This window comes from Chelonoidis abingdonii, chromosome 10 (assembly GCF_003597395.2).
Source record: "Chelonoidis abingdonii isolate Lonesome George chromosome 10, CheloAbing_2.0, whole genome shotgun sequence".
Classification (NCBI taxonomy): domain Eukaryota; kingdom Metazoa; phylum Chordata; order Testudines; family Testudinidae; genus Chelonoidis; species Chelonoidis abingdonii.
In genome coordinates, this window is record NC_133778.1 from 19,074,606 (window position 1) to 19,094,016 (window position 19,411).

General features: G+C 39.3%; 1 protein-coding gene across 2 annotated transcripts in view; it reads left to right on the forward strand.

Annotated features, from left to right (window-relative positions):
• Positions 1-19,411, forward strand: part of RAPH1 (Ras association (RalGDS/AF-6) and pleckstrin homology domains 1) — a 155,790-nt gene that overhangs the window by 73,190 nt on the left and 63,189 nt on the right. For both annotated transcript variants that reach the window (XM_075069990.1, XM_075069991.1), the window contains exons 2-4: positions 1,913-2,032; positions 7,693-7,798; positions 8,663-9,183. In XM_075069990.1, coding sequence (XP_074926091.1) covers positions 1,913-2,032; positions 7,693-7,798; positions 8,663-9,183 — 747 coding nt within the window. The remainder of the gene's footprint in view (positions 1-1,912; positions 2,033-7,692; positions 7,799-8,662; positions 9,184-19,411) is intronic.

The window sequence follows — 19,411 nt, forward strand, 5'->3', positions numbered from 1 at the left end:
GTCACCCAAGTAGATAAGGGTTCAGTTATTGACAACAAGAGTAGAGAGTGGCCTGTGCACACCAACTCCTACCAGTCGATCACCTACCCGATGCATATCAAGCCTTGACTTTATGGCACTGCCATAATGGATTCCACACTCAAGTTGTCCAGTCTGGAGATGCAATGATCAAGTGGGTCTTCATCAGTGCCCCAATACCAGTGACTGTGGCAGAAAGCCTCAAAATATGAGGTATCTCCTGCCATGCCACCTGCTTGAGCATGAATGATCTTCATGTGACTTGATGGAGTGCAATGATTGGGCAATCACGTGCATGGATATGGCAGGAAGCAGTGTAAGGACATGGCAAAAAGATGTGATTTTACATACAAAAAATCACTGTAAATAACAGAAGAGGACCTACTTGGGAAAAGTTCCCCTCTTCTTCACCCAAGGGATTGTTTTCAAATCTCCGTTCGTGACCTAGAGTAGCAGAGAGACTAACTACTGTGAAGGAGCTCTCTGGAAGTTCATATCTTCACTTTTATCAGGAGGCAGGACCAGAACCTGGAATTTGTTCATGCTACTTCATCCTTCGCTCATTTTCAGCAGAGAAGAATAGAGCTGATGATTTCATATCCTGCTTCCGTCTTTGCCTTTGTCCATTCTGCCTCTTACACACTTTGTGCTACCATGCTTTCTTGATTAGCATCTTTCCTAAATACTCATTGACTTTGCAGTGCCCAAAAGAAGCAAGTTAAGAATAACAATTAAAAAAATGTTTTCCCCCAAGTTATTCCTGCCTGCTGGGTTTCTTAGTGAGTTCTATATTCTCTTTATCTGTTTTTCACATTGTAAACTGTTTGAGGAGGCGACTTTCGTTACTACTGGATACCAGGTGCTCAGCTGCTGTAAACTCAGGTAGCTGCTAATCTGGCCATGTCTGTTATAAATCCAAGCACCTCAGTGGTTAGCAAATAAATAGTAATGGTTCCCTTGAAATGCAGGGTTGATTACAGTTGTAACGTTTTGAACCAGACTATGGTAGCAAGAAATGTTGGGTCTTAGAAGGAAAAAGCAACTAAAATGCACTGGAGTGAGATGGAACATCTACTCCAGTTCATTTTACATGGGGTTCCAATCTAAGCATGTTTACTGAGTGGATTCTATTGTATATTAATATGTCTCTGTTTCAGCCTTGTGAGAGTAAAAACAGAAACTATATTTACTTAATGCAGAAAATTTATCTGACTTAATACTATCTTACAAAAAAAAGTGTGCCTGTTGCATAGGTTTCAGTAGCATCTCAGAAATATCTTGAGATTCAAATGTCTACTTAGTAGTACAATTTTTTCATGATTTTGGTCAGTGATGTCATTTCCCAGGGTAGCGATGTCATTTGTAGATAGATGTTCAGGGCGAGCGCTACCATTTAGGCAGCCTAGGCAATCGCCTAGGGCGCCAGGATTATTGAGGGGGCGGCATTTTGCTGGGGGGGCGGCAGGTGGCTTCAGTTGACCTGCCGCAGGCATGCCTGTGGAGGGTCCGTTGGTCCGCGGCTCCGGTGGAGCTGCCGCAGTCATGCCTGCGGAGGGTCCGTTGGTCCGCGGCTCCGGTGGAGCTGCCGCAGTCATGCCTGCAGAGGGTCAGCTGGTCCCTCGGCTCCGGAGCCACGGGCCAACGGACCCTCTGCAGGCATGCCTGCACAGCAGCTCCACCGGAGCCGCTGGATCAGTGCAGGGGGTGGCGAAATGGCCCTGCGTCTAGGGCGTGAGAAACCCTGGTGCCGGTCCTGTAGATATTTAATAAGATTCTTGAACTACAGTCTTGAAGAATGTTCCCAAATAGTTTATTGCAATCCTCCAAAGAGACCTTGTTGCTGTTTTTTAAATGCTGAGTGTAAATTGACTGGTGTATTTCTTTTGTGTTTCAGATGGAGCAATTATCAGATGAAGAACTTGATCATGGTGCAGAAGAAGATAGTGATAAGGAAGACCAAGATCTGGACAAGATGTTTGGACAATGGCTTGGGGAGCTGGACAAACTCACACAGGTCAGGGATGCTTTTGAATACAAGGGTCAAATATTTCAATAAGTAATTGGCACTGATGTTGCACCTTAATTTTTCATGTCTCAATATGTTCTTAGAGTATGTGTCAACCTGAATCCCACTACAGGGAGCACATGCACCTCATGTGCATGAGATTGGAGTCTTTTGAAAAGTGGTATCTGTTGGGGCTGCACATGTGCTCTGAGTCTCTTTATGCTCTTGGGCTGATTGAAAACTGCAGACAGAGACTGCTCCCTTGTTGTCCAAGAATTCCTGATACAGAGCAAGACAACATTGACCAGAAAGACTTACTCATCTAAATAGAAGAGGTTTTTGGTGTGGGCAGCCAAATATGGTCTGGACTCAGTCCAGGCATTGATACTGAAGATCCTCTACTACTTAAAACAAGCTGGCATTTTGTTCACCTCTATCTGGGTCCACCTCGCAGCAATTTCATCTTGCCATCTGCCTGTATCATTGTGCTCAGTTTATGTGCTATTCTACATATTTTATAAATGCCACCTCACTGTTTACCCCCTTTTTCAGATCAATGTTTGCAGATGTTACTAAATTACACGTGATAGTTAAATCCAAAACTGACTGCGAAGAGTTAGAGGATCTCACAAAACTGAGTGACTGGACAACAAAATGGAAGATGAAATTCAGCTTTGATAGTACAAAGTAATGCACATTGGAAAAAAATAATCCCAACTGTACATACAATAACAAAATGGATAACAGAGTATTATTGTGTTGTCAGCTGGCTGGTGCACCTCTCCCACTGAACATAAAGGCCTATACCAACCAGATCTCGAGCAGCGTCCTCCACTTACTTTAAGAATGTGCCGATATCAGAAATCTACAAAGGAGCATTGCAGAGTAACCTATTGACCTTTTAAACATCGCTCTTTGACTTAGTGGTCAAGTCTGAGCCCAAGTTTGGGAAAGCATTTCTTCAATCATCGTTTGACATATTTAGCTGAAACTCTTCTATCTTATGATCCCCGAGGGATACTGCTTACCAGTAATCTACAGTGGGATCCACACTGACACATACTCAAACTTTTATTTACCCTGTGGTAACTGGATTCTTTCTTGTTAGTTGGACCCTGTGACTTGCCTTCTGTCCCTTCATTTTGGAGTTTTCAACTATCATAGATTTCAGAGTGGGGGAGGGGGGGAACCAAGAGAAGGTCTCAGCTGCTCTGCCTTTAATGCCTTCACATTGGACATGAGGCAACTCAGGGCGCATGCACGACCTGGGCGGATATTGCTATTTTAAAGACACCGATCTCATGTGTATGAGGCACATGTGTACCTACAATGGGATTTGCACTGACTACAACATCTGAAAGAACCACACTTACTGTAGGGTAAGTAACTGTTCTTTCTGTGGAAACGGGACCCGTCCTTTAATATCTTTTAAGTTAATGGGAATAATATTTTTATGGATAGATATAAGCTATTAAATAGAATAAATAATTTCAGGTTGTATATTATATCATTTTGTTTAAGGAACAGTTTTTCTTAATTCTAAGCCTATGGATTAAGAGCCATGAAAAATCTTCATTCCTAGATGAACAGAAAACTATTTTAGTGGCAAATTTATTTCACAATCTTGTGTTTACAAATCTAAGTTATATTAACTAGATAGGAACTTTTTGCAAAGCCATTGGCTCCATTGCCTCAACATAGACATTTGCAAGAGGAGGAGTTTAGCCGTCAACCCCCATAACTCACTTCAGCTTCATAATGCATCATTAGCTTCATAAAGTACACACAACCTCTTGGAATTTATTGACATATTATTAATGGACAAAAATTACAGTTACTAACAGTTAAGTTTGCGTCAGGACCTACTCCACCCAGGCAAAATCTCAAAATTCTGGAAATAAAAAGTTAAGGAAAAAGTGTCTTGTGGTTTTTTTTTTTTTTTTTTTTTTTGCCACCTTCATATTGCTCACAGTGCTGTTGCCAGTACGTTCCATCGCTTCATAAGGTTTTCACTTCCATCTCCCACAGGTACTGAAAAGTAATATGTATCCCAGCTTCATCAGACTTGTGCTCTCATGCAAAACCTTAAGTGACCTCATACACCCTTCTATCTATGTCAACAGATTGGCATATCTGACTGTCACACAGTCCATTTACTTGAAAATTTATTGTGCCTTAACGTGACTGAGGTCATAGTTAAGATTTGGCATGAGCATAATTAGAGTTTGCAAGAAATCCAGTGTGTCTCCCTACACACATTCCTAGTGCATTCATTGTTCTGTTCCAGCTGGACTATTGGAGCAATGGAAAAACAGGTCTGTCTTCTCTGAATTTTTCTTTCCCAGGTTTGCTGGATGTTTGTTGGACCGTAAAGTAAGATTTTTTTCCAGATGGAATGTTTTTTAAAAGTATATGTTTAAACTTTATGGTGTCCAGGACATCTTTTGAATTCACTGTGCCTTCCATAACTCTTCTCCTCCCCCTCCCCCCGCCCCCACGCGCGCACACCATAAAAGTGTTACAAAATGTAGTCTTAAACCCTGTAGCACTTGCAGTCAATACTTTTACACCATTTAGCACTCATGCATTTTGCATTAGTGGTTAGCATCGGGACATCCTGCTTTCTAGTGCCAGGGTGTTAAGTAGTATCTTATTTTGTGTTTTGGATCCATTCAAGATTTTCTCTTGGTTTGCTATAGCCAACCAGCATTTTTAGCAGTCTTATAAAACTCACCAATTCACCTTCCGAAGGCTTGGGTGAGAACTTGTTCTGCTGCTGTCACTAGGACCTATCTATATAAATGTTCATGGGACACAAAGTAATTTGATAGCTCTTGATTTCTGTATTATACATAATGTATGTACTCCTGACCAAAACTTTTAACAAGCAGATGAGACTTTATCAAGAGGTCTAAACTATAGGCCAGAGACTATGGGTTCAGTCTGAGGAATTAAGCCTCCCCTACTCTTCTCAGTTTCCATATTGGTCCTCATCATCCACAAATAACTCCAGTTCCTAACTTTACTGATAGCCATAACTGTATCCAGTAACAATAGTGTGTAAACTCACATGATTCTTGACAGTTTTACTGTCACCTATTAGGTTCTAAATAGGCACATTTTCATTCAGGTGCTGCTTGGGAAATCTCTGGATAAAAGTAGAGGCACTACAGTCATCTGTTTGCAGCCTGAGGAAGACAGTGGTACATCACTGATTTACATTCTGTTTACATTTGGATGGTTGTCTTCCCAGTTATAAGGAATAGCATGACTTTTTTTTCCTCCCTAAGAGAAAACTTAAATCTGCAGAAATGGGTGATTTAAGATGCCCACATTCACCTTTATCACTTGGGTTTTTCAAGCCCAGTTGAGGGCAAAGACTGAAAGAAAATGTGGGGAAGATGTCTGACAGGATTACTGGTGTTGGGTGAGAAGGGAAAAAGATGTATATCACGCAGTTCAAAAATGAGTTGAAAGAAGATAAGAAAGAAACAGAAGTAAAATTCTTATTTCTGTGTGTGAGGTTCAATTGCCAAATTAATTAACAGTGCTACGTGGCTAGCTTGGAAGCTGAAATGCATTCACGAATTAAATCTCCCTTCCCTAGAGTTTGGTAATCTCTTTCCTTTAGCTCCTACCCCACCTCTGGATCCCGAAACAAAAATTAAAATAAAACCTCTGGTAGTAGATAAAACTTACTTCCTCCTATGAAACTTTGCTTTTACAAGATTTGGGCCTGTCTACGTGGGAGATTTTTTTTTAAGTTTTATACCAGTATACAGATGTGACGTTCCCCTGGTGTTCTCTGGATCGGTGATCTGCCAGGTCACTCCAGCTCATGACTCTGGGAGCCAGTCTTACCCTGCTCTGCTGTGAGAACTCCCAGTCCTAGGCTGTTCCTGCGCAGCCTCTAGCATGTAAACTGCTCCTTGGATCGTGTAACCGAATGACACTAGGCAGTATCTCCAGTCCCAGACGCAAACCTAGGAACCTTTGTCTTGCAGTGTCCAGTTACGCCCACTGGACACTGCAAGCTTGTATTAGTTCGTCAGTTTAACAGAGAAATTGATGTGCACCAGGCTTGTTATCCCCAGGGGAGTCTCTGACACAGTTTAAACCAAATGCACTGCTTCAGGTAGAATAAACAGATTTATTAACTACAAAGATAGATTTTAAGTGATTATAAGTCAAAGCATAAGAAGTCAGATTTGGTCAAGTGAAACAAAAGCAAAATGCATTCTAAGCTGATCTTAACACTTCCAATGCCCTTACAAACTTAGATGCTTCTCACCGCAGGTTGGTTGGTCGCCCTTCAGCCAGGCTCTCTCCTTTGATCAGTGCTTCAGTCCCTTGGTGTGATTTCTGTTGATGTAGGTGGAAGAGAGAGGAAGAGCATGGCAAAGTCTCTCCCTTTTAACACATTTTCTTCCCTACTGGCTTTGTCCCCCCTCCCTCTTCAGAGTCAGGTGAGTATTATCTCATCGCAGTCCCAAATTGACCAAAGGAAGGGAGGTGACTCACTGGAGAGTCCAACAGACCCTTTGTTGTTGCCTAGACCAGTGTACTTCGTTCCTGTGAGGCTGAGCTGGGTTTGTCCCATACATGCCCTGATGAGGCGTGAACTGCCTCTCTGCTCTTGGGGAGTTTTTGCCTAGGCTTGCTTTAAGCCACGGGGGCACATTTTCAGCCTCATAACTGTATAAATGAAATTACAATCTATAACATTACGGTTAAAACGATTACTATAACATCACTGTAACAACAATGCTCACTGCATCATGAGCCTTCTGAAGACACCCAACATGATAAACTTTGCATTGGATACCACACAAGAAGCTTTTAAAAACAAGTTGGACAAATACCTGTCAGAGATGGTCTAGGTTTACTTGGTCCTGCTGGACTTGACTTCTCAAGATCCCTTCCAGCCCTACTTTTTCTATTATTCTATAATTACAAAAACAGCAGAACATGAATTTACAAACAAATTAAATATATTAAGCATTTTTATTACAAATGGTAAAGTATTCATAGAGTACTGTCTAATATATCTAGCCACATAACAGTTGCTAAAATATTGTTATATATCAACATGTGTTTTAAGGCCATAATAGATAACATATGCAAAATGTGCTCTTTTCTCATAAGATGGAATGAAGCTCACTTTCATAACTAATATATTTTAAAAATAGTCCATATTAGTAAAGATAATTCAATAATTTAGGCAAATTTACTTGAAAAAATCCTCTCTCTTGCTTCTGATATGTGTTTTTTTCCTTCTGAATTAGGTTGATAGTTAGACTGATCCAGGTAGCCGTAGGAAATCTCAGTCAAGTAATTCTTTCAAAATGGTGAGGTGAAACAATACTACTGAAAAACAAATTTAAGAATATATTTTCCTTCTTTTCAGTTCTGTAGCAGCAGAATGAATTTATTTTAACATCTCTCATAGTTGGACAGTTGACTTTAATCTCAGTAACATGTTAACTAAATACTTTTCTAGTGCAGATCATACAAAAGAGAACTCATTTTCTTAGATTACATTTCTCCCACTGAAATTAAGCTTTCAACCATATTTGTAATATTGTTTGACCAACAGCTTCTGTTGTATTAAATGCAAACTTTATTTTAGCTTATTTTCTTGTTTCTCAATGTATTTATTTATTTTTTAGAGTTTGGATACAGACAAGCCCATGGAGCCAGTGAAGAAATCCCCTCTTCGCCAAGAAACCAATATTGCCAATTTCTCCTATCGCTTCTCCATGTACAATTTGAATGGTAAACACAATTATCTGAGACCCTCAATTTTTTTTCTAACATTGAATGAATATTTGTTTTATCAGAAAGCAGCCATCTTACAAAATGCTAAAATCCTACAGCATTAAAACATAGGATCCAGATATACTAAGGCATCATTCCCTAGTTTGCTTACATTGTATTATCTTGTTTATGTGACACAGAATTCTTCGTGTCCCAAACTGGGTGTCTATCAGCAGCTAATGTCTGAGAATCAGAATCTACTGATTTGTAAAGAACAATTATTCTGATAACCTTTTTAATGAAAGAATGAATTGATAAGTTTATTCCTTAAGCCACATTGGATAGAAATGGGGAAAAAAAATCTAAATAAGATTGCACATGAAAGGGGAAATGCATTAATTAGGTTAAACAAAAAAGCAAATATTATAGAATGCTTTGTCAGTTTTTCATTATCTATGACTCTGGCAGTAATACAGGAAACTTGCATTTAAAAAAATTAGTTTTGGTTTTCAAAGCAGTTTGGGAGATTTTGTCACATCTTGCAATAAAATAATGAAAAATGTGTAGGGATTATCTCTGCATTGCTTCAAAAATGTCAACCAGGGTTTTTAACCAGACAGTTGCTCATCAAGTATTTCTGTAAATTTGAAAAAATTCACTGACATCATAGGCTTCCATTACTGACACTCATGTTGGCAAATGTATTTTTCTGAAATTTAAATTAAATTTTAACTTCTACTTTTTATTTTGAGTATTGTAGATTCAGAATGGTGAAATTACTGTATTGTTTCTACTTTGTCTATTGCAAAGTAGCACTACTTGGAGAACAGGATTGAGAAATGGGTTAATCATGAGGAAGCTAATGCCTGTTGTTCCTTGCAGAAGCCTTGAATCAGGGGGAGAGTGTGGATCTGGACGCCCTCATGGCTGATCTTTGTTCCATAGAGCAGGAGCTCAGCAGCATTGGGTCACAATCAGCCAATAGTGCTGCCATGAAGCGTCTAGCCACAGAAACAAAAGTAGCTCAGAAACCACCTGCTGGTCGACTTTCCTGTAAACACAGCAGTATAAAAGGATCGTCCTCTTCATCTGGTAGGGTAACTAAGCCTTCAAATGCCAACTTTTCCTTGGAGGACATTACTACCCAGTTAGAGAAGGCTTCTTTGAGCATGGATGAAGCAGCCCAGCAATCTGTAATGGAAGATGCTAAACCTGTAGTTACTGCTCAGCACAGAAGGACAGCATCAGCTGGCACAGTGAGTGATGCTGAAGTGCATTCTATCAGTAACTCATCTCGTTCCAGCATAACCTCTGCAGCATCCAGCATGGACTCCTTGGATATTGATAAAATGACAAGACCTCAGGAACTGGATTTGACACAGCAAGGGCAACCCATTACTGAGGTAGAGTGTCATTATTTCAATATAGATTTTATTTACGCTTTCTTTAAACTTTGTTTTACGTATCTCTTTCAGTCATACCCTAATGGTGCTCATGACTATGCATATTCAATGTGGTATGGCGTGAGTGAGGGTTAGCTTTTTCTTAGGTACATTGATATTGGTTCTCTTGCTTTCTTTTGAAAAAGATTTCTTTCAAGCAAGAGTAAGGCTTTTTTTCAGAGTCTTCCCACATCCTGTCTATTTACATCTTAACATTTTCTGTGTTTTTAAAGATTTAAATGTTACTAGGTTAAATGTTCGGGAATTCCAATACTGTTATCTGGAGATGCACTTATAACTATTTTAAACCAGAGTTTTTGAAAAATATTTGTGGGGAGATTAGTGGTAGCATGATAGATTTGTTCTTCTACTTCGTGAAGAGCCTTTTCATTCTCTTTGTTAATAATGTTAATATATTTAAAACTAGTCAGATTGGCATACCCTTTAAGGTGACATTGTCCAAAGATGTAACCTTTGTGTTACTACTCCATTCCAAAAAAATGGGGAAAAACATACAGTATGCTATGAATTATTTTGGTTTTTATATAGAAAGAGAAAAAACATGCATAACTTAGATAATTCATTATAGATTTTACAGCATAACACAATATAGTACATTGAAAATTATATGATAAATTCAAATGTTGAATAGCAAGAGATTATTCAGCATATGTACTTGAAGTTCTTGCTGTTTTTATATATGGGTTATTTTTCTTTGGGCCTGAATTCTCCCTCAGTCTTCATAAAGTATTCCAGTTTGACATCCTCTTTATCTCATGACAAATCAATCTGCTGCTAGCTCCAAGGCAAAACAATTTTTGTAGAATAAACAAGAAAAAGAAGATGGCAATTTATGAGTGCTTTTGAAATTTCATATTTATATCCCATTGTGCCTTTTACGAATTTTTCTTTCAGCGATTTTAAATGCTGCATCATTTGCAGAAATAGAAATGATTGAATAGCCAAAATAGAGAGAGCTATACTTATACCAACATGATACAGTTGCTCCCCTGAAGCAATCCATAAAGAAGAAAATCCATCAACTACTCTCTAAACCTGCAAATTGCAAATGTTCTTTTGAGATTTTTGGTGTCCTAATGAGCGTTTTGCGTCTGTATGATGAGAGAATATTGCATAAGCACCAACAATGAAATTCTTCAGAAAATCCCAAATTAAGCTGAGATGCAAATTTGGAACAACTGGAGGTATACACAAGGGATATGAAAGAATGTCCTAGTGAATCAGAGGGCTTCCTATAAGAAAGGATTACTCATGATGCTTTGACATTAGAAACTACTACTGATAATCTGATTGCCATTCAGAAGTTTCCTGTACTGATTCACATACTTTTTAGTTTCCTGTCTGTTCAAAGGACATAACAGGAACAAATGGGGCTTATTTTTATAGATAATTAACCCAGTTTGAATGCTATGTTATATTTCACTCCGGCTGAAGCAAAAGGAATGACTCTTCCAACTATAAATATGAGGCAGAAATAAGTTTATCTATTGTTAAGGCGGAAGATCATGAACTTCTCAAGGCCATGTTTTTGCTTAATACACCTCAACCTCGATATAACGCTGTCCTCGGGAGCCAAAAAATCTTAGAGTTATAGGTGAAACTGCGTTATATCGAACTTGCTTTGATCCACTGGAGTGCGCAGCCCCCCTCCCCCTAGCACTACTTTACCATGTTATATCGGGTCGCGTTCTGTTGAGGTAGACATGTATTTACATAAAATGAATAGCTCATATTGATTTTATTTATATAATTGATATTCCCATCAGTGTCCTCTTAACTGGAGATATGCCTGTATGGGTTAAACAAAAAAAATCGAGATGTCTTTCTTGTAGCCTGAGTTGTAGTTGTCACTTATTAAGTGCTCTTCTAACTGTTTGAAAACCAATTGAGGCAGACCTGGGAGTTGTAGCCAGTCTTCTACTATCATTTATTTGGTGTATTACTATTCTTGCATTTAGTTTGCTCTATATTTCTTTAGAGGGATTTGGTTTAGGTTAGTTTTGGACCTTTGGAGAGGGATAGAAATCTAATCCCATCCTTAGTAAAGGTGAAACTTTGGGAAGATGTTTCCCTATCCATGGAAGTTATAGTGAGTGCACTTATCATTGCCTGTTCTCTCCTGGCTGCCTTGTACCTGAGTGAAGCTTCAGAAGTATATATGTGCAGAGTTTGAGGTAAGCTTTTTCAATGAAACAGGCGCCAATAATGTACTGAATCTTTGAGCCTATAATGAAAAATAAACCAAGAAATCCCTGTCAGTCTGACTCATGAAATAGTTCATTTATTAATCCAATAAATATTTTTTGTAATCTGATGTTTCAGACCTTCAAATAATGTTTTAAACATACTGAATTGTTACGTTCATCTTCATTGAAGACTTTTTCTTTTTTTTCCCCAAAACACTTCAAAAATTCCTCAACTTAATATATGGCATTGCTTTGTGCATAGTAAGTTATCCCATGATTGGCCACAAAAGCACTGAAATAGGAGGTTAAAAATGTGTAAACTGTTCTGTTCCTTCCTGGGTGTGTTTCTGCATATGTAGCTCTGTGTAAATAGCACCTATGGATCAAATTCAGTCTGAGTAGACAAAGGTGTTACGTAAATTGAATTTTTTTTGGTAGATGTGCATAGTATAGGAAAAACTTAGATTCAAGATTTGTATGTTAACTTTTTTGTGCAATGTATTTTCTGCATCTGATTCATCAATTTGAGACTCTTGTCTCAGTCAGTCTTACCTTGCAAATGATATCCTGAAGCATCAGTCAGGTTGCTTGAAAAGTTTTGGCAAAGAAGGCATAATCCTGCATTCTGTCTTTCCTAAATTTTCTAGTTCTTGCTATGGAGTGAGTAATAAACAGTCTATTGCTCCTTGATGACCTTTAACCCCTTTTTTCTTTTAAGAAAAATAAATAAATTGAAAGGTAGATAGAAGAGGAGGTGGGGAAGAAGTTGCTTTTTTGTGTGCATAAGTGCATGTGACAGATTACTCTAATCCATGATTACTGGGTTGGTTTGTACTGCTTTCACAACTCTGAACCATTGATTGCAAGTCTGAGAAACCTGAAAGCTGTCGTAGATGTGAGTATGAGCTGGCCTTGTAAACCATTCCCCTTTTTAACATGAGGAGACTGATTCCTTCTCATAAGAATGTGTCTATTGTTTCTCTGCCCAGATAAGTTGATAAGAATGCTCTCTTTGAGGAAGGTAATAAGGGTCTGTTAGTCATTTGATATGAGTGTGTGAGCCAAATCCTATTTCCTTTCTTTGGGGTAGTAGTAGCTACATCCAATCTGTTTAATGAGAGTGCTTTGTTTTACTACACTTTTTGTCTCTGTTTTATCTCACTACCCTGAGGAAGTGCCTGACTCCTCTGTTAGAGAGCTTACCTTATTTCTGAAGAATCATTAATTAACTATTTAGAACTAAATTCTTTAGCTCAGGGGAACTTCTCCTGATTTGTTGAGAAAGAAAAACCAGATGTGGTTCTCCATTCATCCACTCACACATGTTCCTATGCACGATACCTAAGCACCCCAAAATAAACTCCACAGTAGCCTGTGCTTGATTAAATCCATCCTCACAACTGAAAAAGAAAGGCAGGATTCCCTTCAGAAAAGAAATGTGCAGAGCTCCTGCAAAACTTTTCATTTGGTGGCTCACTATCCGGTGAAGGCTGGGAAAGTTCCTGGTGATTTCCAAAAGAACTGCCTCTCTCCTTCCAAAAGGTGTATGTCCTTTGTGGTTTAACATTTATCTTCATGACTCGGGCCATCGTAGCTTCTCTTAATGAAGTGATTACTCTGGCTATATTTCTGGACACGGCGGAATCAAGCTTGTAGCCGTTACAGTGTGGGTTGTTAGAAGACCTCAGATGATGAACCCTTAGAGGGTTCGTCAAATTTCAGTGCCTTTTTGGCTAGTCATGAGAATCCTACACTGCTTCTCTCCCATCTGGCCCTGTTACACATCCAAGCAAAACTCTGGAACTTCTTCCGTTACAAACCAGGTGGGGACAGTTTTCTGGAGAAAACAAAGAAACAAACCCCCAAATCCTGTCCTTCTGTCCAGTTACACTTGAGGGAAAAGGCTGGAGCACACAGCTTTCAGAGATTCCTTGATAGAAAGGACAGTTTTAGACAACCAGTGCTGTACTCCCTGTCCTAACTAGTTGAACTAAAAGGGAAAGCTATCTCCTGTAGGATTGGGGAAAAGTTTCTCTCCTGGCATCTGCACAAAGAAGTTATTTCCTGTTCCCTTACTTAAATTAAAGATTTTCTTCAAAGACCCTGCTGCCTAAATTTCACTCTGCTGAGGCTGTATTCTAAGCTCTTGCCTATAGTGAAAATGATGAATCATTGAGAGAATTGAGTGGATCTGGAAGCAAAATTTTTGCCTTTAATATTCTCCGTGGACAAAGTCCCTAAGTGGGCCCTCCTTACCAAATCCTTTGCTAGGCAAGTTGTCCTTAACGTAGAACCTTGAGTTTAGTCGTTTACTCTGCCTTGTCTCTCTTTTGACCTTCTATGTCCCTCAGGCTGCCAACATTTGAAATCTTTTTCTTTGCTACAGTAGTTTCTATAAGAAGCGTCAATGGCTTGGCAGGTCTGCCCTTTTGACATCCTTTTTTTGTCTTGTTCAGCAGCAGAGTGGTTTTAAGGAATTGACTTTTTTTTCCTTCCCCAGGTTTTATTGGAATAATGAGAGGAGAATGACAACACCCAGATAACACTAAATGAAAACACCCATTATTTTTATAGATGTATACAAGGTTGATCTGAAATTCTGTCTGGAAAGAAATTAGAGTGTTCAGTTGTTCACTTTAGAGGCCTAAGGAAAGGGAAGGCCTCTAAAGGTACCTTGACTTGGGAGTAATGGGAAATTCTTTTTGCCCGTAGGTTCCCTATGAGTTGTAACCACTTCTTGGGTAGAGAGAAGGGAAGCCTTGGTGAAAGGTTTGCAATGAAGCAGTTTGGTTTTTCATAAATTATTTCACAAATCATTACTTGGTTAATATTTGCAGCTCAGATGATATTTCAGTTTGATTGGTACTTCTCCCTTTTACTTACATAATGAGTAACTGACCCAAAAGATTTATCCTGAACTTTCTGAGATGCAAAAACTTAATTTACAGGTAACGCTTCTAATTTAATAATAGTATTAATAAAGAGAAGAAAAGTAGATCATGATTTGACTAATTCTGTCCCCTAGAGAATTTCTTGCACCGAGCTGTTTATAGAGCAGCAGTAGAGGGAAGGCGATAATGGGGGTGAGGTCGGGGGTGGAGCAGAACATCAGTCATGCCTACCGAGCTAGTTTTTGTATCTGACGTTTGGTGAAAAGATCCATTCATGGACGGTCATTGTTAGGGTACTGTGTATACTCAAGGGGTTGCAGATAATTTTGAAGTCTGCCATTTGGTTTCTGGCATAGTACTGCATTTTTTCCTAATGTGATAGTTCTTAAAATCTGTAATTCAGTTTGTGTGACAGCAGGAGACTCTGGCTTCCATACCATGATAATACATCACTTAGCAATAAGTAGTTCCAGTTAACTGAATTTGATTTTGTACTTGTTCATATTTAAACAAGGGCTGTCAATTAATCGTAGTTGACTCGTGTGATTAACTAAAAAAAATTAATTGTGATTAGTCACACTGTTAAACAATAGAATACCCATTGAAATGTATTAAATACTTGTGGATGTTTTTCTGCATTTTCAAATATATTGATTCAATTACAACACGGAATATAAAGTGTACAGTGCTCACTTTTTATTATTTATTACAAATATTTGCACTTTAAAAATGATGAAAAATACTAGGTGTCAATCACAGTTAACTCGTGTGATTAACAAAAAAAAATCAAGATTAAAAAATTCATCACTATTAATCGCAGTTTTAATCACACTGTCAAACAATAGAATACCGATTGAAATGTATTAAATATTGTGGATGTTTTTCTACATATCCATATATATATTGTATCCTATGTTGTAACTGAAATAAAAAAGTATACAAAAACAAAATGATGTAAAACTTCAGGGTCTACAAGTCAGCTTAGTCCTTCAGCCAATCGCTAAGACAAACAAGTTTGTTTTCATTTACAGGAGATAATGCTGCCCTCTTCTTGGAATCATAGAAGATTAGGGTTGGAAGAGACCTCATGAGGTCATCTAGTCCAACCCCCTGCTCAAAGTAGGACCAACCCCAACTAAATCATCCCAGCCAGGGCTTTGTCAAGCCAGGCCTTAAAAACCTCTAAGGATGGAGATTCCACCACCTCCCTGGGTAACCCATTCCAGTGCTTCACTGCCTTCCTAGTGCAATAGTTTTTCCTAATATCCAGCCTAGACCTCCACTGCCGCTTGAGACCATTGCTTCTTGTTCTGTCATCTGCCACCACTGAGAACAGCCTAGCTCCATCCTCTTTGTAATCCACCTTCAGGTAGTTGAAGACTGCTATCAAATCCCTCTGACTCTTTTCTGCAGACTAAATAAGCCCAGTTCCCTCAGCCTCTCCTCATAAGTCATGTGCCCCAGCTCCCTAATCATTTTCGTTGACTTCCGCTGGACTCTCTCCAGTTTGTACACATCCTTTCCGTAGTGGGGGGCCCAAAACTGGACACATTACTCCAGGTTTGGCCTCACCAATCCTTCAATCTGCTGGCAAAGTTCTTTCTTTGTAGTTGGTATTGCAGGGTATTTACGTGCCAGATATGATAAACATTTGTTTGTCCCTTTGTGCTTTGGCCACCATTCCAGAGGACATGCTTCCATGATGATGACGCTTGTTTAAAAAAAAAAGTGTTAATTACATTTGTGACTGAACTCCTTGGGGGAGAATTGTATGTTCCCTGCTCTGTTTTACCTGCATTCTGCGATATATTTCATGTTATAGCACATGTGGTTCATTTTAAGAACACTTTCACTGCAGATTTGACAAAACGCAAAGAAGATACCAATGTGAGGATTCTAAAGATAGCTACAGAACTTGACACAAGATTTAAGAATCTGAAGTGCCTTCCAAAATCTGATCAGGACAGAGCATGTGGAAACTACAGAACTCGAACCACCAAAAAAGAAAATCAACCTTCTGCAGGTGGCATCTGACTCATGATGATGAAAATGAACATGTGTCGGTCCGCACTGCTTTGGATCGTTATCACGCAAAACCCATCATCAGCATGGACGCATGTCCTCTGGAATGGTGGTTGAAACATGAAGGAACATATGAATCTTTAGCCCCTCTGGCACATAAATATCTTGTGATGCCAGCTACAACATGCCATGCAAACACCTTTTCTCACTTTCAGATGACATTGTAAACCAGAAGCAGGCAGCATTATTTTCTGCAAATGTAAACAAACTTGTTTATCTGACTGGCTGAACAAGAAATAGGACTCAATGAACTTGAAGGTGCTAAAGTTTTATGTTTTCATTTTTGAATACAGGGTTTTTTATACATAATTCTACATTTGTAAGTGCAACTTTCGTGATAAAGAGATTGCACTACGGTACATACAGTAGGTGAATTGAAAAATACTATTTTTTTTTACAGTGCAAATATTTGTAATCAAAAATATAAAGTGAGCACTATACAATTTGTATTTTATGTTGTAATTGAAATCAATATATTTGAAAATGTAGAAAACATCCAGAATATGTAAATAGTTTTCTGTTATTGCTTAACAGCATGATTAATCATTTTTATAGTGCGACAACGCTAATTTAAACTTATCTACAAGGTTTAAGATGTAGAAATCAGGACAGAGAAGGAACCTCTGTATACGTATTTGAAAATAATTATAGGCATTGCACCAGAATTAACTCAGCATAGTTAGTACATCATTGATGGAAAGATAATGGAGTTTTGGAGGCACATTTCAAAACTTAAATCAGACTATATGAGGTGTTAAATTTAACGGCCCAAAAAAAAAAGATTCAGTGTAAAACTACACTGTAAGATAATGATGATGTTAATTAAATAAAAGAAAGGAAATTCAAAGTTTGACTCCCTCAGCAACTGTATCTTAATTCTTTTGTGGGTTTGTATGACAGCCATCATCAAATTAACACCTGTTGTATCTGACACTGTATAACAAAAGCTTCCCAGTGCTTAGACTAGTGTACAGGTGTGAGATCTCACATATCTCTGTGTTAACTTGCTAAATGTTTATATGGTGACCACTAGCATATTGTATATTAATATTTTTAACTATATTCATATATAAAAAGACAAAAATTGACTGTGGACCATCCACAGTAAGCAATTCTCTCTTCCAAAATAGACCTGGATCATTGAATTTCATTATATTTTAGCGTTTTCTTGTAAAATATGTGCTCTAGTTCAAACAGGAATTAATTCAGAGATGTTGTATGGCTTGTGTTCTGCCGGAGGTCAGACTGAATGATTGCATTGGTCCCTTCTGGCGTTGTAATCCATGAATCTATTAATTTTCTTCTTGTGATGACTTAAAACTAGTTTGACCTATTTCATCTCTAGGTTGAGCACTCTTTAACATGGGGAGTATTGGCTTTTGTATGTGTATTTGGGAACCTATGTTCTGTTCCTTATGGTCTATGAATTGTGTGCAGTTAGTACGTATCAAGGATATAAGCAGCTATGTGTAGTCATGACTTGCACCACTCAGGGACTGGGACTTCAACTTTGAGGTTTTAAATTAAACTTGTTTTTTGTCAGTTATTTTAAGGCATTCCAACTGTTGGCCACATGCCACGAAGGCTGTGGTTGCTTCCAATGACTCTTTCGTTAGTCTGTAAAATTTAGCAAATTGAAAGAATTAATAAATATGAGACGTAACCATGCTTGTTAACACAGCTCCTTCTCCTGCCCCTTCCCCACTTTTTTTTTTGAACAGTTCATCACAAATGATATTTCTGGGTACGTCTACACTACGGGATTATTCCGATTTTACATAAACCGGTTTTGTAAAACAGATTGTATAAAGTCGAGTGCACACAACCACACTAAGCACATTAATTCGGTGGTGTGCGTCCATGGTCCGAGGTTAGCATCGATTTCCGGAGTGTTGCACTGTGGGTAGCTATCCCATAGTTCCCGCAGTCTGCCCCGCCCCTTAGAATTCTGGGTTGAGAGCCCAGTGGCTGATGGGGCAAAAATCATTGTCACGGGTGGTTCTGAGTACAGCCTCCCCCCTCCCTTCGTGAAAGCAGCAGACAACCATTGTGCGCTTTTTTTCCTGGGTGAACTGTGCAAATGCCATAGCACAGCAAGCATGGACCCTGCTCAGATCAATACCGCAATCGTGGAAGTTGTAAACACCTGGCGCATTCTCGTGCAGTCTATGCTGAACCGGGACCTGCAAAGCCAGGCTAGGAGGAAAAAGCATATAGGGCAATTTCAACATCGCCAACTGTTATTTTCTGGTCTGGGAAGTTATTCCCCTTGCGCAGCGCTTTAAACAGAGCAGTGCTTCTGAAGACGCGAGCATACATTAACCCCTCCTGGCCCATCCACGTGGATGTTGCTAAAACATCCCTTGTGGACACGATGCTTGCAGCACCATGAAAGTACCCTTGCGGTTTATGTACTGGGTGCCCTGGCTCCGGGGGCCAAGATAGGAATGGTTCCATCTATCGCCCTCCCACAGTTAGGGAGAACCCTTGCAGCAAAATGCCATCCATACCTTGACTCACGTTTCCAAGAGTCACAACCTTCGTAGAAGCAGCTTAATGATTTGCTTTAGCTACTTGCATCACAGCAGCCCCCACAGTTGATTTTCCCACTCCAAAGAATGATTCCCGACGGACTGGTAGCTGTCTGGCCGTTGCAAGCTTCCAGAGGGCTATTGGCCCACTCGCTTCTCCACTGGTGCGGAGCTGCTCTCATCTTTGGTATTATGGCGTTTCAGGCAGGGGAGCAAGTCATAAAGTCCCATGAAAGTGCCTTAACTCGCAACAAAGTTTCACAGGCACTGCACAATCGTCCCAAACCTGCAAACTATGCGGTCCACCAGTCTGTGCTTGTTTTTCTGGGCCCAAAATCAGCATTCAATGGCTAGAACCTTGCCCATTACCAGCAGGATCTCCAAAGCACAGCGGCGCCGCGTTTGAGAGAATTCTGTGTCCATTCCTCATCACTCTCGTCGCCCGCGCTTCCGTAGCCGCCTCTCCGCCCTCCTCGCT